Source organism: Podarcis melisellensis (assembly GCF_964234715.1).
Source record: "Podarcis melisellensis genome assembly, chromosome: 1".
Taxonomy (NCBI): domain Eukaryota; kingdom Metazoa; phylum Chordata; class Lepidosauria; order Squamata; family Lacertidae; genus Podarcis; species Podarcis melisellensis.
The window spans coordinates 118240635-118264289 of record NC_138528.1 but is presented as its reverse complement, the minus strand read 5'-3'; the positions used below and the strand labels follow the sequence as shown (position 1 = coordinate 118264289).

General features: G+C 43.4%; 1 protein-coding gene across 2 annotated transcripts in view; it reads right to left on the bottom strand.

The window, feature by feature from the left end:
• Window positions 1–2089: 2089 nt before the first annotated feature.
• COL3A1 (collagen type III alpha 1 chain) overlaps window positions 2090–23655 on the bottom strand; it is a 96633-nt gene continuing 75067 nt past the window's right edge. For both annotated transcript variants that reach the window (XM_081903351.1, XM_081903352.1), the window contains 18 exons: window positions 23502–23555; window positions 21854–21907; window positions 20157–20264; window positions 20002–20055; window positions 18970–19023; window positions 17336–17497; window positions 15486–15593; window positions 14030–14137; window positions 13149–13202; window positions 12677–12784; window positions 11057–11110; window positions 10147–10254; window positions 8029–8082; window positions 7755–7862; window positions 6022–6295; window positions 5038–5225; window positions 3940–4182; window positions 2090–3276 (listed from right to left, as the gene is read on the bottom strand). In XM_081903351.1, coding sequence (XP_081759477.1) covers window positions 3130–3276; window positions 3940–4182; window positions 5038–5225; window positions 6022–6295; window positions 7755–7862; window positions 8029–8082; window positions 10147–10254; window positions 11057–11110; window positions 12677–12784; window positions 13149–13202; window positions 14030–14137; window positions 15486–15593; window positions 17336–17497; window positions 18970–19023; window positions 20002–20055; window positions 20157–20264; window positions 21854–21907; window positions 23502–23555 — 2040 coding nt within the window. In that variant the 3' untranslated portion in view covers window positions 2090–3129. The remainder of the gene's footprint in view (window positions 3277–3939; window positions 4183–5037; window positions 5226–6021; window positions 6296–7754; window positions 7863–8028; window positions 8083–10146; window positions 10255–11056; window positions 11111–12676; window positions 12785–13148; window positions 13203–14029; window positions 14138–15485; window positions 15594–17335; window positions 17498–18969; window positions 19024–20001; window positions 20056–20156; window positions 20265–21853; window positions 21908–23501; window positions 23556–23655) is intronic.

Sequence of the window (23655 nt, the reverse complement as noted above, 5' to 3'; positions counted from 1 at the left end):
GCGGCTACCACCCAGGAGGACTCCCCTGCTCAGCACCTGAGGGCCCGAGTCTGGCCACTCAACACCTGGCCTAGGGCAGGGGCTGATGGGCTCTATAAAGGACTGCTGCTGCTGCTGCTGCCAGGCAGAGAGGGCTCCGTTTTGTTTTGTTTTTGTTTTTTGTTTAAATTGCTGTTATTTTTTACCTATGTCATTTTAAACTGTGCTATTAATGCTGCATTCTTAGTTTTAGATTTTGATTTATGTGGAAATTGTTTCCCATTTGGTTGTGTATTTTTTATGTGGTTTATTTATTGTTTATGACTTTTGTAATTATGTAAATCTTGTTATGCTGTAAGCCGCCTTGAGCATTGCTTTTTAACTGTGGGAAGGCGGCATGCAAATAAAAAAAATGATGATGATTTCTCAGATGAAAATAGGGACATTTATCACTCCCCCCCCCAACTGTTTTCAACCATCCTAAGGAAACCCCTTAGTATATATTATATTATATTGTGTTGTATTATTTTTTTCTTTGGTAGATTTATAAAAAGAAAACCACACACCAGTAAATAACTGCAGGATTAGACGTGGATGCACAAAGCATTTTTAAAAAAATAGGAATTAAGATATGGAACAACAGCCACATGGATGCTATTGGCCCAGAGTTGGAAAGATGTCAAAGTCCCTAGCAGAGAAGAGTGGCAAGCCATGACTATGCTGAGATGGCAAAGCTGACGGGAAACCTTAGAAACCAAGAGGATACAAACTTTATAAAAGAATGGGAAAAAATTGTAAGTTATTTAGGAGACCACTGTCAGCAGATGGAAACAAGAGCAGCATGTTGACTCACTTGTAGTGTAAAAAGCATTATGGACAATATGGTTTGATATATAAAAAAAACTGGAGTACGGACTAATATGCAGTTGTAGATGTTCAAAATAAGACTCCATGGATGGGATGGAGGGAAGTCTTGGGATCCAGTATGACTTTATTGATGTGTGTTTATTTGTACTCTTTATTAGTAAAATGAATAAAATGTCTTGAAAAAAGAAATTGAAAAGAAATTAAGACTCCTTGTGCTCTGCTTCACCTTTCTTCCCTCCAAGGCTAGCCCTGCCCTCTGCCTGCCTCTTGGAGCTGGCATGTCATACAAGGCTGGATCTTGGTGGTTGTTGCCTCCTCCTTGCTCACTCTTCAGCAGCCACTATGAGCTGCCCAAGGAAGGATGCCATCAGTGGAGGCCATGGAGAGGCCACGGGATGCTCCCTCGCAGTCGCAGCCTGTGCTGGCTATCATTGATGGAAGTTGGAGCTCAAGACATTTGGCGTGTATCAGGTTGGGAAAGGCTGATCTAGGTAGTGTAGCACCTGCCTCAACACAAAATATATTCCTTTGAAAGGAAATTGTGCCAACTGGCAGCTGAATGTTTTTAAGCCTGCAAGAATTATGTTCTTTTTCAAGAACAACGATAACGCTTCCCTTCAAATCTCTCCCCTTTGGCCGTTATCTGCTCCCATCTTTAGCCAAATGATATCTAAATACCAGGGCTGTCTTAAGCATATGCGGCGTCAGGGTGCAAAGATCCGCTCAACGCCCCTTCCAGTTGCCTAGTCCCAGGCATGCAGGTGGGCAGAGGCAGCCGGCCGCCTCAGTGTCTTGCTGGCTCGGTCGCCCCTGAACTCACGGCACAGAGCCTTCCCTCCTGCAGCAGCAGAGCCCGCTGTGGCACTCTGACCTATGGGCGGGCTCTTCCCCAGACTCAACTCTCAGGCCCTGGACTCTCGGCCTGGCGCCCCTGAGAGCCTGGCGCCCGGGTGCCCTGCACCCCTAGCGCCTATGGGTAAGACGGCCCTGCTAAATACATGAAGCTGCATTTGCTCCCTTTCCGCCCCCACTATTCTCCCTCTGCTCCACCCCGCTCCTCAGTTGAAATGTAGATTGTAAAATTCCTTTTTGGAGATCTTGCCTAGTTTGCCTGGCTCCTCTGTAAAATGCCATTGACCTGGATGGCACTGGAGAAATAAATGATCATTATGCTAAATTAATTGTTGATGAAACCTACAGAAAGAGATTTATCTAGCAAAACACATAAACGGCAATGCTAGAGTTTTATTACAATATTTTATTATGTGTCTCTGTAAGGAAAAGACCAACAACCATATAAAAGCTTACAAAGATGGTTAACCTCCAACACTATAAATGTGTTAATGTGACAAAAGAAGCTCACGATTTTGCATCTTTATTGACTTTTACAGAGGGAAGGAAAAAAAGCCCTCAGCAATGGCCTACTGACGATACGACTTTTGATGAGAGACATTTACAATTGTTGTCAAGCCTTGATGTTTTAACGCAAGCCAATAAACCTGGCTCGCAGATTTAGAAGTGGAAAAAAAATCACACAACTAGCACCATCACATTAATCTTTTTACACTTCCCTCATTTTAGTGGTCTTGACCAGCAATGACAGGAAAGTATAGGAGCACCCGGTAAAAAAAATAAATCAAAAAAATCACACAATGCAGTCCAGCAATAAAATTATATTAGTCTGTTGACAATAGGGGCATTCACTTCTTCAGATGGACTGTACTCTGTTCATCAATAATCAGTACAGAAACAAAACCACCTGACCAGATGTATTCATTGGTTCCAACATCTTTTGAGTTGGTTTTCTTGGTGTGAATCATCAAACTCATCCCAGTTTCTGTCCATGTTGAGGTAGTTGAAACGGGGAATTCTCTCTAGCTTTATGAACTGCATCTTATATTGGAGGGCAAACTTGGATGCTGGAATCCGTCAGTGCTTGATTGGTGGGCAAGCATTCAATTATTATTACAGTTTTGCTGTACTGAGTGTTGAGGTTGTAATGTAGCACCATGGAGATACTGTTGGAAGGGTTTTTTTTCCAATTTTGGTGAAAGAAACAGCAGAAGGGATTTTGTTGCATGACGTGTAAAGAGCAAAATAAGAAAATGGTATTTTTTTATCTCAATTTATCTCTTTCCTCCCTCTCTCCAGAATTTTTTTGCAAATAAATAACTGGGATACAGTTGATTTGACTCTTAATAGCTGACAAGGTTAAGACAAGAAGAGCAAAGGTGGGAGTGTGAATTTGTTTGTTGGGGTTCGGAATGAGCATGATTCTCGGGTTTATAAGAAACAAACCGGGCCAATGTCCACACCAAATTCTTGATTGGGAGCGCCGATATCGAAGGGTGCGATATCTATCACCGGCAACCGCATTGTCTTGCGTGTTCTGTACTCAAAGACGGTTCGACCCCATTCATCAGTGTGTTTCTGTGAAATGCAAAGCAGAAAGTGCTTTTAAAAAGGTTTGATTAGCAATACTTTGGATTAATATCTATCAGGCTCTTCCATGGTGGAAGGAGGAAGTATGAACGACCTATCGTGATTCTCCTCCCCAGACTTCTGAGTCATATGTGAGGGATAAAGTGTATATTATTATTATCAGTAGTATTAATCAGCAGCAAGTAGAATTCAGAGCATACTGCCTTTGATAAAGGAAGTAGCACAGAACCATCCTGACTTGTAGCCATTGATAGTCTTGCTATTCCCATTGATAGCCTTATTCATCAGTCCAATCTGAGCTGGGGGTAGCTCACTGGTCACTGGTCACCCAGTGAAGAGGATGATATGTCTGTACGTAACTATATGTGTGGAAGCTTGAATCAAAGTTCCCACCACCCTGCTAGCAAGCATTGCCCCAAAGTTTTACTTTCCTGTTCCACTTCTCACTCTTGTGATCGGCCCCTCTATAGTCAGCTAGGGAAAATGCTAAAGTTCTTCTGCACTATAAAATCCAATCGAAAGATATAACTACAAATTTAAGGCTCTTTAAAATGCACAAGATTAGGAGGGAGAATAGGAGGTTTGCAAAACCGAAATTTCATAATGGAACAATGAACCGAATCTCAATTTTGTTTTGCAATGTTTACTTACAGTACAGCCATCTTCCAGGACAGTGTATGTGAACTTGCTGTTTCCTTCCGCCTTGATTTCGCTGTCGGTAGAACTCATCATCTTCAGGGCTCTCTTCACATTCCCGCTGGCTTCGTCCATGTAAGCTATACTGTTTTTGCAGTGATAGGTGATATTCTGAGATGCTCGGCTAGAAAGAATTCTGAGGAAGGCCAGCTGAACATCTGCAACTTCTTCTGGAAGATCTGGGTCTCCGTAGCTGAACTGTGGGGCAAACACAGAAGGCTTGTTTGTTGTAGATGGTTGTAGACGGCATAGGCAGTCCGTGCACCAAAACCAAAGCCATGCTGGGCTCTTGCCGTGAGGTTGGAAGAGCTTTCCCCAGTTTTTAAAGACCACCACCCCATCACCGCCATTGGAAACAATGGAGAAGAAATAAAAGTGAAGAAAAGATACCAGCTCCAGAGCTGGCAAAGGTTGTTTCCTGATTATTATTATTATTATTATTATTATTATTATTGGGGGGTCTTTCCAATCAATGCCTTCCCCCAGTACACCCCCTTTTAAATTCAAGCGTATAAATTTGGAAATATATATAGATATCCATGCACGTAACATTATATTTTTAAATATTTTTAAAAATCAGCATTAGCAATGCAAGAAACATCTGATAAAAATGGCAAGGGCCATGGAAGTTGCTATGGTAGTTGGGAGAGAAGACAATTATGTTTTTCATTCAATTAGAAATGGATCCAGAGTTGCTTCTTTCTTGAGAAGCAATTTAATTACACTCTCAAGTCAAGGTTTGCTTGACCAAATATTAATAATATTAACAACAACAACAACAACAACAACAACAACAATTTATACTCTGTCCATCTGGCTGGGTTTCCCCAGCCACTCAGGGTGGCTCCCAACAGAATATTAAAAACATGATAAAGCATCAAACATTAAAAACTTCCCTAAACAGGGTTGCCTTCAGATGCCTTCTAAAAGTCAGATGGTTGTTTATCTCCTTGATATCTGATGGGAGGGTGTTCCACAGGGCAGAAGGCCCTCGGAGCTGGACATCAGTGTCCGGGCTGAACGATAGGGCTAGAGACGCATCGTTCTTCTTACCTGGAAGCCTCCATTCATAGACTCTCCAAACCAAATATGTTTCTTTTCGGGTCCTGGGCTTGTCCACCAGTTCTTCTTTGGAACACTCATAGGATTAGCACTGATGCACGTCTCCCCAGTTTCCATATTGCAGTATACTTTAATGGCGTCCAATTTGCAACCTTGGTTGGGATCAATCCAGTACTCCCCTAAAGTGACAAAGCAAAAGGGCATTCTTTAACCTGGGATTACGGTATATTCTTCCTTGTGCTGGATGCCAAAGGCTTCTGCTGCCTTGTGGGGTTACTTTGGGAAGAATACAAACCTAAATGATAATATTACCCTACACTTGTATGTTCTTAATGTTTGCTGAGTCATATTAAGTACTGTTAATCTTTACACTTCCTTCAAAGTCTAATTTAACTGAATAACAGCTACACATTCCCCCGACACATTTCTTCATTATCAGGCACATCAAGCACTTTGGTAATAATAATAATAATAATAATAATAATAATAATAATAATAATACCCCGCCAATCTGACTGGGTTGCCCCAGCCACTCTGGGCAGTTTCCAGCATATACAGAAACAAAATAAAACATCAAACATTATAGTTATAGGATCCCAAGCCCTATTATTTCCACAATTTGCCTGCAATCCAGCCCTGAAACTATTCCAGACTTGGAGCTAATGGAGTTCATTGCCTCCTGTTGTGGCTAAGTGCAGGAATCAGCCACTAGTCGATCCCTCCTTCTCCCCTCTTCATGGAAATATATAATATGATTACATTGAGCAGCATCATTTGCTGTACAGTAATTGATTAAGAAATGCATAGTGTACCAAAGGAGCACCACATTTTATATTACTAGTCTTTACCAGAAAGAGAGGGAAAAGAGATATATGGGGCAGTTCTGTGTCCCTCACAATGCCCGGTTCTTTTCTTGAGACCGCATATTTCTCACTGACTTCTCTATGACCTGGATCAGAACAGAAACGAACATACCACTCTTAAGTTCAGGATGGCAGAACTTCAGATCTCTGCAATTCCGAGCTGGGTTCTTCCGTGAGCCATCGGGGCTAACGATGTTTTCGATTTGGTTGTTGATTGACTTCAGCGAAGTTAAAATATCGCTCATGGCTATTTTGTCTTCATCTGGCTGGTCTCTGTAGTAGGATGGTCCTTTTTCAAGGTTCTCTGGGCCACCACCTCCACAGCACGGACCAGGAGCTCCAGGTTGACCAGGAGGCCCTGGAGGACCACCATGACCCGCAGGACCCTAGAAAATAAAACAAGCCCCGCCCATAACTCAAAAATGCACCATGTACATTAGTTCACCTGTACACTCAAAAAAAGAGAGGACCAGTCAGTGTTACTGGCACTTTTAGCCTTGTGCTGCAAGACACCAGGCTCATAATCTCCACCGAGGGTTGGACTCAATATTTATCCTTTGGTCAAGCTTATCTTTGATCTGCTCTTGTATGTGGCTATTTCAGTGGCGTGTGGTGAAATTTTAATAGTTGAACAGTTAGGGCCAACTTGTGAAGGCGATGGGGTGGGTGGGGGTGATGAGTGTCGCACCTCCCTCCCTAAAGCAGGCAGAAGCTTCCCAGGCTTTGAGAAGGAGGCACTACGCTTTAATGCTTTCATACTCTTATTTACTGGGAACATTTAGGGGACTAGCCTAGTCCCCCTATTCCACTAACCACATGCCACTGGGCTATTTAGATAGGAAATGTTTCAGACTAGTCCTCTCCCCAGTGATATTTCAGTCCATAACTGTGCCTTGTTATATAATAATAATAATAATAATAATAATAATAATAATAATAATAATAATAATTTATCTGGCTGGGTTTCTCCAGCCACTCTAGGCAGCTTCCAACAGAATATTAAAATACAATAACCTATTAAACATTAAAAGCTTCCCTAAACAGGGCTGCCTTCAGATGTCTTCTAAAAGTCTGGTAGTTGTTTTTTCTCTTTGACATCTAGTGGGAGGGCGTTCCACAGGGCGGGTGCCACTACTGAGAAGGCCCTCTGCCTGGTTTCCTGTAACTTGGCTTCTCGCAGTGAGGGAACCGCCAGAAGGCCCTCAGCACTGGACCTCAGTGTCCGGGCAGAACGATGAGTGTGGAGATGCTCCTTCAGGTATACAGGACCGAGGACGTTTAGGGCTTTAAAGGTCAGCACCAACACTTTGACTTGTGCTCAGAAACGTACTGTCACCCAATAGAAACAGCAGATATAATAATCATTATCTATTTTTTATTTTATTTTATTAATCCTTCTATTTTATCATCATACTGATGAAATACACAAGAATCTCCTGTCACCCGGCTTGAGCTTTATGAGCAACAAATCTGAATAAATCTGAATAGTGAGGCCAGCTGGGTAGGCCACCTTCACTTTCATTGTAACTAGCTGTGCATGTGGCTAGTTGTGGGGAGGAAGCTGTCTGTTTAGTGCCACCTAATTCCCACACTCAGGATTGGGTACCATAACTGTGGCTCAGGTACAGCTCTCATAAGGAAAAGACATTTGCCTGAAATTCAGCATGGTCAGGCTAAACTCTGCAGCTTTTATTTTTACCACTCTTTATTGAGAAGAGCTGTTCAGATCCCTTTGGGCACAAACTTGATCTCCCTTCTTGTCAAGTCTTGTGCTAGGCTCCCAGATGGTATGGAGACTAGCTTTCAAGATGATGCTTCTCACTTTTCATCATCTGATTCCCTTACCGGAGCACCAGATTCGCCTCTGCTTCCACGAGGACCTGGAGGCCCAATGGGACCTGGGTAGCCACTTGTACCATCTTTTCCAGGTGGGCCATTTGGACCAGGGGGACCCTAAACAGAAGAAGACGAAGACGAAGACGAAGACGAAGACGAAGAAGAAGAAGAAGAAGAAGAAGAGGAGGAGGAGGAGGAGGAAGAAGAAAGTTAGTTCTCTCTCAACTGTCTAGTCATAATTTGAGCATGCATTCAGGCTGAACAGAATCAACAGGTTACTTACTCTTGCACCAGCAGGTCCTGGGCTTCCACTTGGACCTTGGGGACCCAATGCACCCTATCAAAAAAATAATAATGATGTAGATCTAGTAAAATCCAGTTTTTTCATTCTTTTCTTTACATTGGAGCACCTGTATTGTTGCACTCACTACAAGATCTGGCAATCCATAGAAGATGAATATATACCATATTTTTTGCTCTATAAGACTCACTTTTTCCCTCCCAAAAAGTAAGGGGAAATGTGTGTGCGTCTTATAGAGCGAATGCAGGCTGCGCAGCTATCCCAGAAGCCAGAACAGCAAGAGGGATCACTGCGCAGTGATCCCTCTTGCTGTTCTGGCTTCTGAGATTCAGAATATTATTTTTTCTTGTTTTCCTCCTCCAAAAACTAGGTGCGTCTTATGGTCTGGTGCGTCTTATAGGGTGAAAAATATGGTGTGTATCTACAGTTATTCGGCATGCAAGTTAACTGGAACATCAAACTCCAACAGTAGAACCTCTCTAGGTATCAGATGCATGGCATCAGGTATGGGGCAAGTAAGGGTGGGGCTTCAAAAGAACAAACTGGGAGCTTAAATCGAAATCCTGATTGTTCATTTGTGCAGCAAGGCATGCTCCCCCTGCCCATCCAACTGAGATGGGTGGATTTATGCCTTGCTCCAGGAGAGGAGGGACGCGGGTGGTGCTGTGGGTAAAACCTCAGTGCCTAGGACTTGCTGATCGTATGGTCGGCGGTTCGAATCCCCTTTCAGTCCCAGCTCCTGCCCACCTAGCAGTTCAAAAGCACCCCTAAGTGCAAGTAAATAAATAGGTACCGCTTTATAGCGGGAAGGTAAACGGCGTTTCCGTGTGCTGTGCTGGTGCTGGATCACCAGAGCAGCTTCGTCACGCTGGCCACGTGACCCGGAAGTGTCTCCGGACAGTGCTGGCCCCCGGCCTCTTAAGTGAGATGGGCGCACAACCCTAGAGTTGGACACGACTGGCCCGTATGGGCAGGGGTACCTTTACCTTTACCTTTTACCAGGAGGGGAAAGCAGTTTCCGTAGGATAGAGCTTCTCCCTCACAGCACTGCTCTTCAAATCTCTGAAAACTAGAGATTCAAATAGTAGTGCAGGGATGTTTGCAAAAGGGCTTTCCGGCAGCTCTGTGCTGCACTTTGACGTCCCGAAAACCGGGGCTTCAAAGTGCAGCATCACCTGACACCATCATGACCTCATGTGAATGACAGGTGGGTGGCCTTGCATAGCTGTGAAATGTGACCCACTGTAGTGGGGAGACAACAATCTAGCTTGACAGAAAGAAAAAGATCCCCACTTCTGAGCTATTACACAGGCCGGGTCAAATATAAATAAAATGGTTCTCTGTGTTCATTATTACAGTTTTGTATGGGACCATAAGCCATGTTAATGTGCATGGTTTAGAAGCTAAATGTTCTCAGAATTAAATACAATTTGAACGCTTCCATTCTAGAATATAGGTGGTACCAGTGGCTTTAAAGGTAGGTAACTCCACGGATCAAAGGAAGTTAGCGGGACTTAAGTCCTACTGAAATCAATGACACTTCAGTTAATTGTGACAAATGTTTTACATGGATTTCAAGGATGCTTAAGTACAACAAACTTCCTCTGGCTTAGAGCCATTGTGCGTATGTGGTATCAGAAAACTGAAATGCCATTTTTAAAATTTCTTTGTTGTTTTGAATGTGGCCTACCCATTAATGAGTGGTCTATAAATGCCAGTAACAAAACAGTAAGGGGTTTCTCTCATGCATTGCTGCTAAGGATATTGGGATATCCCAAAAGGTTCAACTTTACTCCTACAAAAATGAAATAATTATATGCCCAAGTGATATTGCTAGGCATGTTTCCTCCATGAAACATAACGAAGGCTCAGGAAACAGGCTGGTAAATTCCAGAACGCCTGCAAAATCACTCCTGTTTTCCTCTGCCAAAACATTAAATTGTACATCATTTGGTGGATAATCCAGGCACTGTAGGGATCACTTGTGATACTTTTCGTTCTTGTCAAAATTACATATTGTGCTAAACACTGGGGTCATGAAACAAATCCAGCATTTCCCCCCTCTTACGCAAGGAAGGCAGGAGAGTTCTGCAAACTTACACTTGGACCAGGGGGTCCGGGGTTACCAGGGAATCCTCGGTGGCCCTTCATCCCATTGCTGCCACGTTCACCGGCTTCACCTTTGTCACCACGTGCACCCGCAGGGCCCTTGTAGAAGCATATTGACAAAGAGTTTTCATAAGAGTATACTTGGGTTTAATGAGAACTAGTAAAATAATAATAATAATAATAATAATAATAATAATAATAATAATAATAATAATAATTTATTATTTATACCCCGCCCATCTAGCTGGGTTTCCCCAGCCACTCTGGGAAGCTTCCAACAAAACACTAAAATACAATAACCTATTAAACATTAAAAGCCTCCCTAAACAGGGCTGCCTTCAGATGTCTTCTAAAAGTTTGGTAGTTATTTTTCTCTTTGACATCTGGTGGGTGGGCGTTCCACAGGGCGGGTGCCACTACCAAGAAGGCCCTCTGCCTGGTTCCCTGTAACTTGGCTTCTCGCAGTGAGGGAACCGCCAGAAGGCCCTTGGTGCTGGACCTCAGTGTCCAGGCTGAACGATGGGGGTGGAAACGCTCCTTCAGGTATACTGGGCCAAGGCCATTTAGGGCTTTAAAGGTCAGCACCAACACTTTGAATTGTGCTCAGAAACGTATTGGGAGCCAGTGTAGGTCTTTCAAGACTGGTGTTATATGGGCTCGGTGGCCGCTCCCAGTCACCAGCCTAGCTGCCACATTCTGGATTAGTTGTAGCTTCCGGGTCACCTTCAAAGGTAGCCCCACATAGAGCGCATTGCAGTAGTCCAAGCGAGAGATAACTAGAGCATGCACCACTCTGGTGAGACAGTCTGTGGGCAGGTAGGGTCTCAGCCTGCATACCAGATGGAGCTGATAAACAGCTGCCCTGGACACATACATACAAAGTTCTGAAGCAGAGACTTACGGGAGCACCACGGGCACCGGCAGGGCCAGCGGGGCCGACTGGACCAGCAGGTCCCTGTAACAAACAACAACACAGGATTATGTCTATGCCGAGCATCGATTTTCTGGATATAAACTGGATGTGTCACAAAAGAGAGAAAACATTCACATCTCTACTATTAAGCTCCCAAATATATTAGCAAACATAATGAACAAACATCGCTTCAATGACTTCCATTTTCAAAAAAACCATGTATGCTCAGGGCTTTTTTCAGCCAGAACTAATTGGAACTCAGCTCTGGCACCTCTCAGGTGGGTGCCGTTGCCATTACAGTGGTACCTCGGGTTACAGACACTTCAGGTTACAGACTCCGCTAACCCAGAAATAGTACCTCGGGTTAAGAACTTTGCTTCAGGATGAGAACAGAAATCGTGCAGTCGCGGCGCAGTGGCAGCAGGAGGCCCCATTAGCTAAAGTGGTGCTTTAGGTTAAGAATAGTTTCAGGTTAAGAACGGACCTCCATACTTAACCTGTACTTAACCTGAGGTACCACTGTATAAGAGAAAAAGGAGGCATTCATGGTGCATTCCGGCACCTCTTGTTCTAGAAAAATAACACTTTGTAGGCAGCATAGTTTTTCACAGTGCACACAGGTCATTTTGGTGTATGCCCCTGGATTTAACTTGAAGTGGCTTTTTCATCGGGAAAAATGGCAGTAGGTCGTTGAAGAAACCAAATTCAAGTTGTTTCAGTGGAGGAAAATCTGTTCTAGAGCACTAGAGTATGACACATGGTCACATCCCACTGTTTTCAGCATTTCAAAGGAAATGACATTACAAATAACAAAATCATTTTGAAAATTCCTGTTTTGATATGCTTTCTTTTTCTTCAATTGCTAGATAGTGGGATCGACTTGAAGCAATTCACCCGAAGAAAATCCACTGAACGGGCAAGCTACTGTATTTTTCGCTCTATAGGACGCACTTTTTCCCCTCCAAAAATGAAGGGGAAATGTGTGTGCATCCTATGGAGCGAATGCAGGCTCCTTGGCTTCAGCGATAGCAACACGAAGCCTCCGAAGCGCAGAGGGAGTGCTCCCTCTGCGCTCCGGAGGCTTTGCGTTGCTTTCGCTGAAGCCTGGAGATCGAGAGCGGTCGGTGTGCACCGACCCCTCTTGCTCTCCAGGCTTCAGGGATAGCCACCTGAAGCCTTCGGAGAGCAGCGGGAACTTGCGCTGCGCTCCGAAGGCTTCAGGTTCCTTTTGCTGAAGCCGTGAGAGCAAGACTCTCCTGGCTTCAGCAGAGGGAGAGCTGCGCAGCGCCCCTTCAGCCAAGTGGGAGGAGAAACGGAAGGGGCTCCGTTTCTCCTGCCGCTTCGCTGAAGGGGAGCTGAGCAGAGAGGGGGCGATTTCCCCCCCTTGTTCTCCCCTCTAAAACAAGGTGTGTCCTATGGTTGGGTGTGTCCTATAGAGTGAAAAATATGGTGCCTTCCTCGCTGTGGTATTGCTGATGGCTTCCCCGCTTCCTTGTGATGTTAGACAGAGGTGGAAAAAGCATGGCATACTGTTAATACCCTGCTAGTTTACTATCACGTAGATGCTATTAAGAAAACATAGGAAGGCAGCACTGTTTTCATACTTACTGGATGTCCTCTCTCGCCTGATTTCCCAGCTGGACCAGTATTACCTGGGGGACCGACATGACCCGGAGCCCCTGGCAAACCAGGAGAACCATTTTCACCACGATCACCCTGAGGAGACAGCAAATGGCCAACGTGAGGAATTCATTTAATTTTCTAAATGACCATAAACCCAGTCAAATGCTAGTACGGTGGTACCTTGGTTCCCGAACAGCTTAGTTGACAAACAAATCGGCTCCTGAACGCCACAAACCTGGAAGTAAGTTTTCTGGTTTGCAAACATTTTTCAGAAGCCGAACATCCGTTTTGGCTGTTGGCATTGTTCACACGCCTTGGTTTGTGAACATTTTGGAAGTCGAATGGATTGAGTTTGAGAACCAAGGTGCCACTGTATTGATTAGGACTAGCAGTAGTAAGCACAATCACTGGGATCTGAAAGAGCACACAGGACCGTGATGGTTAAGTTGCTTCTCACCTTTGGTCCTGAAGACCCATCACGACCTGGTAAACCATCTGATCCAGGGTTACCCTGAGAAATAAGGGTGAAAGAAGGCTTTAAATATAAGTATAAAAAGATTGAAGCAAAGGGAAAGACTTGAGTGATATTTCCACCAACACTTTAACTTTGAAATTATCATGGTCCTAATGGCATGTCAAAATAGGCTGTTGCTGCTTTTTTGAGATTGCTCACTCGTTAAGGGATTTCCCACACATCACCCATGAAGAGGAACGCAGCACCACATGCTGATATGCGTGCCTGAATAGGGAATTACAAATTAAACTTCCATGCTACCTCTGACACAATGCTCTTCATTGAATCTGGTCTTATGTTCAGCTGTGAGTCTGAATTAAACCATAATTATGTGAAGAGAAACCAAGCACAAAGATGTGCAAACAAGCCTTTAATGTCTAGGCGTAGACCAGTTGGGAGAGGTTCCTTCTCCGGTCTGCTTGGAGTCCCTGCCCCCAGGAGGCCTGCTGTTGCAACTGACTGACCACAGGGGTGAAAAATAAACAGTGCTACAGTCAAGCAACAGTCACTCAGGCACACCAGAGGAAGCTTGTCCAACTCTTCCTCCAACCCAGGTGACAGCAACAAATGGGTCTCCCAGGAAGTAAGGACCTTTGTCTTGTATAGTAATCAAATTCAAAGAAATCAAGCAATGAGCATGCTTGGGTGCAAACCAGTATCCAGCTTCCCACATAAGGAAGAGCAAGTCTTTCCTAGTCTCCGTACTAGGATGTACAACAGGATCTTTGAATGAGGCTAATTTGTCTCATTTTAGGTGGGCAAAATTTCTACATGCAGTGTGTGTTTATCCCTAGGATAGAACAAAGATGAAATTCTTTCCATACGTCTCTGCCTGGTTCTCCGGGTGCTCCATTTAGGCCCATTGGACCTGGTGGACCTTGAGGTCCTCGTTCTCCTGGGCTACCATTGGATCCTGGTTTGCCATCTTCACCCTGCAATGGAAAAACAGATGGATTAATGACATACTGACATTTTTTTAAAAAACCCTGCTAAATGTGAGCTATTGTAGGCATGAAGAAGTTAAGACCAGAGAGATCTGTTCCTAGACTCAGCTAGGTCAAACCCCTTCTCGAGGGAGAAAGTGAAGCTGCTTCTTTTCCTATTCCTCACTCTCTCTTCTCACTATGTAATCCACCAAGACGGACGGATCTGAATGTGCATGTTTGAAACTATATGTTATATTACGCACCCAAGAGTAATCTATCTGTGTTGTCCTTGCTGCTGCATGGAACAACGCATGAATCAGACCTTAGGAGTTAGTAAGTAAAGCTTTTAAATTTACTTGAGTGTGTGGTCTGTTCATTGCTAGAGGGGTAGAGAGGTGGCAAGAGCTTTAAAGCAATGGGATATGCAAAAGGGCTCAATAACATTTCTGCCCATCATAAGCAAACTCCAAAACTACCGGGGGAGGGGGGGAAACTCCCGTTCCCTTGATGCCGGCTAATTATACTGACCCAGCCACTTCCTGCCTCCAACAGTATTTTTTTTAAAAAAAATAATATTTATTAAAGTTTCAAAAAAGTTAGAAAAGTGAAAAAAGAAAAAAGAAAGAAACAAAAAATACAAAATACAGAAAAATAAAAACAATTAAAAACAAATTGGTCTTTCCATGTCTTGTCTTTCATTTACTTGTTTCCCTGACCTCCTCACACCTCCTTTTTTTGTATTCTAGTTCAATTAGTTGTTTCAGCAAATCCTTTCCATTTTTGCTTTTATCTTAATAATTTATCTTAATATATTGTAACTTTACAGTCTCACCTGTTAACAATCCATTTTTACATACCCCTTTGTAACATTACTGCTAAAACCACATAACTTCATTCCAGCATCCTTCTAACATTCCTTAATTTTACAGTGTTTCTGTAGATAGTCTTTAAATTTCTTCCAATCTTCTACCGACTCTTCTCCCTGGTCTCGCCTGCCTCCAACAGTATTGCATTGCATGTCAGTAAATAATTAAGCTTGTTCTTCCTTGGACTCTGTTCAGTGAAGGCAAGTGATTACTATCATCTCTCCCACCACACTGACCATCACTGACATAATGTCACCTTATATTACCACAAAACTGCTGATACTGACACTAACATGGAATTATGTGTTTTATAACTCTGGAGGAAATCACTGATCACTGGAGACTTGTCCACAAGACAGCTTCCTCACACATTTCTTTATGAAGCTCTCTCTCTCACACACATCACTTCAAGACCTAATTTCTAAAACACAAAACGTTTGTTATGTTAAATAATTTGGAGAATTAAAAGTAAGGGGGTAATGCCTTACCTTTCCGCCAGGTGCGCCATTGGCACCAGAGGGACCTCTCGGGCCGGGCAGCCCTACAGAACCACGTTGCCCAGGTATGCCACCCAATCCTGAAGGACCTGGAAAACCCTATGAAGAGAAATACAGAAACAAATCTGTTTATGGAATTTATTTACTGATTGTATTTATAGCCTTGGACAATAAACATTTTCCCCAGACCAACAAATACAGATGCTGAAAATGGCTTTTGAAGCTTACTGAGATATGTGTAGCTGGGGGGACGGGGGAAGGTTTCTCTTGCAGAACATGCTCAGCTGAGCAGAGATGGTACAGATGAAAATGCACTCCATGCCTTGCAGAGCATAATGGAGACCATCTTCCCTGACACCAACAAGGTCTCCCTCTCCACATTAAGATTAGGCTTGAAAGAAGCGGTGTGTTGTAGCCAACAGAACAGAGTGGTGTGTGCTTGGTTGCAGTGTTTGTGTGGGGCCCATAACTGCTTCTCCAGTGAGCAAATGGGCCTATGGATCTCAAAAGGCTGTCCACGATTATGGGCTTATTTCAGCCTCCATATTTCTTAGAAACAGTGTTCTGATAAAACTTTTGCTAAGGCTTTTAGATAATGATTAATCCAATCTTAGGTCCCCAGACGTTGTTGGACTGCAACCCCCACAATCCTGTGCCATTTATCCAGATGGCTGGGGCTGATCAACAACATTGAGGAACCCAAAGATTGAGGAAGGCTGACTTAAAGTCTTGCCTCTCACCAATTATGTTGGGGGGGGGGATACTTTTTACATTCTGAGTTGTTACATTTCTAAGAAACAGAGGAATGGTTGAGGCATAATGCAGAACCATAGTTTGGCGCTATGTGAATGAGCCTGGAAGAAACATCGAGCTTGAAGTATTCTCCTGTTCATGAGCCTGGGAAACTCTTCCCTCATTTCCTGGTTTGAGGCCAACCATAGTTTACCATTTAATGTGAACTGGCAAACTATGATTTGAGCTTGCCCTGAAAACTAGGATCGAAAACCATTATCCAGTCCTGTGATATAGATAAAACAATGTGTATGTTAGGTCCATTAGGTCCAGTCGTGACCGACTCTGGGGTTGCGGCGCTCATCTCGCTTTATTGGCCAAGAGAGCTGGCGTACAGCTTCCGGGTCATGTGGCCAGCATGACTAAGCCGCTTCTGGCGAACCAGAGCAGCACACGGAAACGCCGTTTACCTTCCCGCCAGAGCGGTACCTATTTATCTACTTGCACTTTTTCGAATTGCTAGGTTAGCAGGAATGTGTATGTTTGCTCCTTACTATTTGAAGAGTGTTAACAAAAACTTAAGTAAATGATTTTTTTTTGTAGTGCTGTTAAATCTCCATGCAGCTAGCCTCTTAAGCCTTGCTGCCAGACTGGAGGAGACAGCAGCCAATAGCCAGCCAGCCAGCCAGCCAGGCACTGCCCTCCAGGTGGGGCCACTGATTAGCCTGTCAGGAGATGGTGTCATGGGCAGGAAGACTGCCCCTGAACTCCCGCTGTCCATGGGGAATCTCCTTCAGTGGCCTATGCCTAAGCCATCAGAGGAAGGAGGCCAAGAGTAAGGGGCTGCATCTGTCCCCCACCCCTGGGAGAGTGATGAGCAGCCATTTTGACATGCAGGCAAGGCAATACATTGATTAAGAAGAAGAGCTGCTATGACTAGCTGTAAAGATTGGTCCTAATTTATCACACACCCACACACCCACAACAGATCAGTGGAATCACTGCATTTATAATTTTTATGTATCAGAAGTAAGACATCACAGGAAAACTGTAATCTTTCACTGAATATTTTTAACTCTATTTTATAGACTCCCAAATAATGTACTTACTGGTTCTCCTTTTACACCTGCCGGACCTTTTTCACCTGGTGGGCCAGGCTCACCTTTGGGACCAGCAGCTCCTGGGCCACCAGCAGGACCAGTAGAACCAGCTGGACCAGGAGGACCATCCTTGCCTGGGGGACCCGCATTGCCAGGAAGTCCTGGGTTACCCTAGGAGTCAATATTTGAAAGTGATGCTTGACATACAGTATTTGAATCAACACTCTTAGAGTACCAAAATAATGGAGAATTCATGATATGTGCAAAGGAGATAGACCTCCTTGATTTAGACTTGCCACCCTTCAGTATGGATTGAATTGTGCTCTATGAACACATTCAAAAGTAACTCATAAAAAGAAGAGATGCTTTCAGCGTAAAGCAGACTATGGATGAACAACATAATAGCAAATGGGGGTGGGTTTGTTAGCAGAACACAAACATTATTATTATTATTATTATTTTAAAAATGTATTTATTTCTTGTCCTAAGTCTTGCTTGGATCCAGCTGCAGGAATTGTTCTTCACAGCTAGGCTTTAGTTCAAGCCAAGTTGCAAAAGGACATTTTGTTATGATGATGATGATGATGATGATGATGAAGAAGAAGAAGAAGAAGAAGAAGAGGAGTTTGGATTTGATATCCCGCTTTATCACTACCCGAAGGAGTCTCAAAGCGGCTAACATTCTCCTTTCCCTTCCTCCCCACAACAAACACTCTGTGAGGTGAGTGGGGCTGAGAGACTTCAGAGAAGTGTGACTAACCCAAGGTCACCCAGCGGCTGCATGTGGAGGAGCGGAGACGCGAACCCGGTTCCCCAGATTATGAGTCTATCGCTCTTAACCACCACACCACACTGGCGACAGCATGATCTCAAACCAGGTGGCATAGGAGCAAAGGAAAGAAGCAATGTCCTGGAGAAAGATTGCAGGGTGGCACAGATGCCGCCATGGCCTCCCAGTTCCATTGCTGAGATTTTTGACCTCTCATAGAGGCCAACAGGTTCTTGTGAAGGGGTTGGAGTGGCAGAGCAGCCCACCATTCACCTCTTCCACACATCGTGGGCCAGTTTTGCAGCCTTCCATCCCTTGGTTTAGAGTCTTCCACTGAGGCATTGAGTGGCTGCTGGTTTTCAGAGCCAGAAGGAATTTGACTCATAACCACAACTGGCCTTTGGTTGAGAAGATTCGCTTTTCACTTAGTGGATTACGTGGGGTTGTTGGGCCTGATACATAGACATATCTCACAACTTGTGTGGAAATGGCGTTGGGTAGGATTTAAGCACAGGGAGTCACGAAGAGGCACACCAGCTGCTGGCCTGAGTGTGACCCTGAATTCCACCCAGAGATTTCTTCCTTACAGCTCTGATGTAGGTGAGTCTGGAAGAACCTAAGCAGGCAATATCGGAGGCTCTGTAGCCTGGGGGCAGGTTGGTGTTTCTCCATCAGGAAGATTGTTTTATAATTTATTAAAACAAAAACCAGTTGATTAAGACTTCACAAGCAATATGTGCTCAACTTATGGGCAAGTAAATTTTCAAATTCATGTCCATGGAGGTGGGCACTCATCCTTGGCCACTTGAGAACTCAAAGGCAACTGGAGACATTAGTAGCATGGAAAGGATTAAGAAATGGTAGGTATTCTTACACTGTTGCCTGGAGGGCCAGGTAAGCCACGAGTACCAGGAAAGCCAGCTTGACCCTAAAAAATATAAGTGATGCTCAAGTTAACAGCTCATAAAACATTAGTATCTTCAAATACCGAAAAGCAGAAAGAGACTGAAATATCCTTAAATACATAATTAAATCACCTACTTTGATGACTATGTTGGTAGTTACTACATGAGAGTGAAAAATAACTGCATTTTTTACATGGCAACTAACTGAGATTTATATGGCGAATGTGCCTGTCATAAACACGTCTGGAACCACAAGATTATTGTGGCAACCTAAAGACTCCTAGAAGTATTGCAGCAGAACCTTTCTGGACTTGATAAGATGCAGGAAGCGTTATCCTCTGTTGGCAGATATATATTAAGAGACCAATGCTAGAGCATCTTTGTGCAATATGTAGCCATGTTGTGAAAAGATATGAATGCATTTCCATTTTATCTCCACGTAAGAACGGGAGGTCAACATTTTACAATGGATGGGCTGGTCTAACTAAATAATAATCATTTTTATTATTTGTAACCCGTCCATCTGACTGGTTACCTCAGCCACTCTGGATAGCTTCCATCATATAACAAAACACAATACAACATTACACATTAAAAAGCTTTCCTATATAGGGCTTCCTTCAGATGTCTTCTAAAGCTTATATAGTTACTCATCTCCTTGACATCTGATGGGAAGGTGTGCCACTACCAAAAAGGCCCTCTGCCTGGTTTCCTGTAGCTTCACTTCTCACAGAAAGGGAACTGCCAGAAGGCCTTCGGTGTATGTCAAAGCATCCATCAAAATACTTTTGTCAATTAGAGCTTTCAGGCCAGTTGAGCCAAGCATGTAGTACCTAAACTATCTAAACTACTTTCTTATTTATCTATGTCAGGGGACTCTAGCATGCTTCTCTTAGATCACAGTATACTTTAGCAAGTGCAACTACTTGCATCTGACTGGAACTGGAATATGCATCACCATTGCTTACTAATAAAGAAGAGACTGAAAAAACAATACTCACTACTGGGCCTGGTGAACCTCGCTCTCCTTTTCCTCCTGGGGGACCGGCTGGACCCTAGACAGGATATGAGAACGATACATCATAATGCCAGAAGGAAAATACAGACCAGCAATACATTGACTTTATAAACATTAGATTTGGATATCTATGCTTACGGGTGCTCCAGGGCCTCCTGAGGGACCAGCAGCACCGGGGGGTCCAGGTTCACCACGCTCACCAGAAGGGCCTTTCTCTCCTTTTCCACCAGGTTCTCCATTTTGTCCCTATAGAAAAGTAAGACATGCATGTTAAACATCAACATTATTATCAGTAGGAGACACAGGATTTCTTTTTTCCCAGCCAGAACTTGCCGGAACTCAGTTACAGCACCTCTCAGGTAGGCACCATTGCCATTAAAAGAGAACAAGGGAGTTCCAGCACCTCTTTTTCTAGAAAAATAGCACTGATGAGATATAATAATGATTGATTACGAGGTGAATAATGAGACCTAACAGTAGCTATTGAGTCCTGCTCCCCTGCTTTTTTGCGGGGGCTGCAAATCCTGTCATGGATGATTCTGGTAGAAAGCCTCTCTGAGCTTGGCTTTGGCTGGGGAGGGTGGGCTATAAATAAAATTTTTTTTTTATTATTATTATTATTATTATTATTATTATTATTATTATTAAAGAGTGCTTTGGGAAAGCTGGAATCCAAATTTAATCACCTGTCAAGCTCAACGTTTGTTTCGCTGTAAATGCTATTAAAGATGCTTATCGCAAAGTAGTGTGCACAGAGCTAATTTCTTATTAATTTCCCTGACAACTTCACTCAAAGACTGGGCTTTTCAAAAAACCACGATTCCTCCTTGGTTCTGCTCTCCACCTCCAGCATTTATTGCTTATAAAAGATGTTACAGGCAATCTCAGTGCAGGGCAAAGGGTAGAATCGCCTCAAGAAGCAACTGGTTGCAGCAGGGCATTTTGCTGTGATCAAAGGAGCACTCAAATTCTGTTTGGCACAAGCACCTTACTATGGGGGTTATTGCTGTTTACATGTCATTGAGGTTTTTTTCTTTTGTTAAATTGCTATATTTTAAAAAGCAGCAGCCAGGTGTACTTGATGCACAAGCAGAAGCAAGCACATCTGGATTACTATTAGACAAGTGGATGTGCACCAAAAGCTTGCTGTGCATCCTTTCTCCTAATAGTAGAGCTCCTGTTCAGGGTCCTAGGCAGCTATTTTCTCAGTTGTTCAGAGTCTTAGCCAGCTGGTCTTTCCCAACAATTATCCTAGATTCTGTGGTTGCTGGGCGTGCTCAGTCCTTATGGCTAGGCATTTGTTTTCTGTTTCTAAAACATTTATTGTACTTCTGCAAATATCGGAGTTTCACAGAGAACACTGAAACCTCTCTCTTGTTTCTGTGGCTTGGTTTTCGAACAGCCTAGTTCTCGAACGTTTAGGCTCCCAAACAATCGGAAACCGGAAGTGACTGTTCGGGTTTTTGAATGTTCTTCTGGAAGCCGAACATTCAACGGGGCTTCTGCAGCTTCTAATTGGCAGAGGAGCTTCCTGCAGCCAATCAGAAACTGCGATTTGGAAGTCAAACGTTTTGGAAATTGAACAGACTTCCGGAACGGATTCCGACTTCCAAGGTACAACTGTAGTTCTATTAGCACTCAATACCTGAATTTACTAGAAGGTTCAATATTTCTAGGAAGCTGCTGCCTTCCTTTTGCTATGGACAGGTGAGAGTGAAGATGGGTTAATAATGATCTTCTGATGTATACTTAAAGCTTCTATGGAAAAAGACTAAGAAAATACAAAAAAGTATCTATGTACCTATGTCTCTCCCTTCCTCCCTCCCCATACTTACAGGAGCTCCAGGGAAGCCAGCTGGGCCAGGGGGTCCTTGCTCTCCTCGATCACCCTGAAAATGTCAACGAGTAATACAATTAAATGACCTCAGAAGTTTGCCAAGTACCACCTCTATTGTTGTTCCTATTTCAGCTGCTCTGGTTTGCAGATATTCTGCATTTGCGGAGTCCCCCTATTCTCTCCTCTCAAGACATCAAACTGTTTACAACATCCAAGAAAGTGTGCAAAAGCTTTGATACCCCTTCATAACTGGTTATGCTTTGTTAGCTTGGCAACTTCTTATGGAAATGACTCGATCAAGGATAGGTAAAAGTAAAGGGACCTCTGACAGTTGAGTCCAGTCGCGAATGACTCTGGGGTTGCGGCGCTCATCTCGCTTTACAGGCCGAGGGAGCCGGTGTTTGTCCGCTTCTGCAGACAGTTTTTCAGAGTCATGCGGCCAGCATGACTAAGCCGCTTCTGGCAAACCAGGGCAATGCACGGAAACACTGTTTACCTTCCCGCCGGAGTGGTACCTATTTATGTACTTGCACTTTGACGTGCTTTCAAACTGCTAGGTTGGCAGGAGCTGGGACCGAACAACAGGAGCTCACCCTGTCGCAGGGATTCGAACCGCGACCTTCTGATCAGCAAGTCCAAGCGGCACAGTGGTTTAAACCACAGCGCCACCCGCGTGGCTATCAAGGATAGCAAGCGCCTAAACCGACTTTGCTTGAATGCCCTATACATTGACTCATTCCCCACCTGTTGTGTTCAGTTCCTTTCTTATTTCTTTATCTGTTTTGTATACCAATGCAAGAAAGTCATGCATTCCTCCCCTCCCCCTTTGAGATTATCATATGTTTCTCAGGGGTCCAACTGTACTCTGTGTGGCAGGAAAGTTAGATAAACCCACAAATGGACATTCTAATAATGAACTATTATTTATCAAGCAGCTAGGAAAGGATCAATAATATTTTAAATAGGACAATAAGGTTAATTTCCCTCAAAGGGAAGAATAGATAATATGCATGTATGTCACCTTGGGTTCCATGATGGAAGAAAGGTGGGATATGAATGCAAGAAAAATAAATAAAAATAAACGTTGATTATATTCTTGTACGTATCTACATGGCCAGACTGCTTTGCTAAAGATGCTTATTTTGTTGATAATCAGTGCTGTGTGCTAGGCATCAATTTTAGTTACACGATTTTATGCCACCAGCAGAGTTAAATGTTTAAAATCTATCACTAGAGATCTTATAATAGACTATTATAAGAAAAATGAATAGGGTACTGTTGAAATCATGGCTCCTTAAATTTGCATAAATGTAAAATGTTAGCGGGGGAAGGCAAAAGAGAGGGAAATATGTGTACAGGTTCCTATTGGTTGGTAGTGAAATTTGTGAGAGTGTGCATATAATTTAGTACAGAAGAGGGATTGATTTACTTTCATGTATAGTTTTAAAATACATGCCAAAAAGAAATGATATTCTGGCACTTTCTATTATATATTGATCCCTAAGCAAGCAATCCAACACTCAAAAGTACTATATGTGAAGTCCATGGGTTGCACAGAACTACATTTCTTCCTTGGAAAATACTTTAGGAGCAGTACAAAACAAGAATTGGCATAAATTCTGATTGAAAAATAAAGGATCTCTTACGGGACCACCACGGGGACCTGTTGGACCATGAGGCCCAGCTGTACCAGGCTCTCCCTGAAAGAAAATAATATATTTTTTTTCAGAATTGGATTCTTCAAAATGTGCACAGTTGATATTTACATATGAATAATAATTGCCATTTTGGAATGAGACC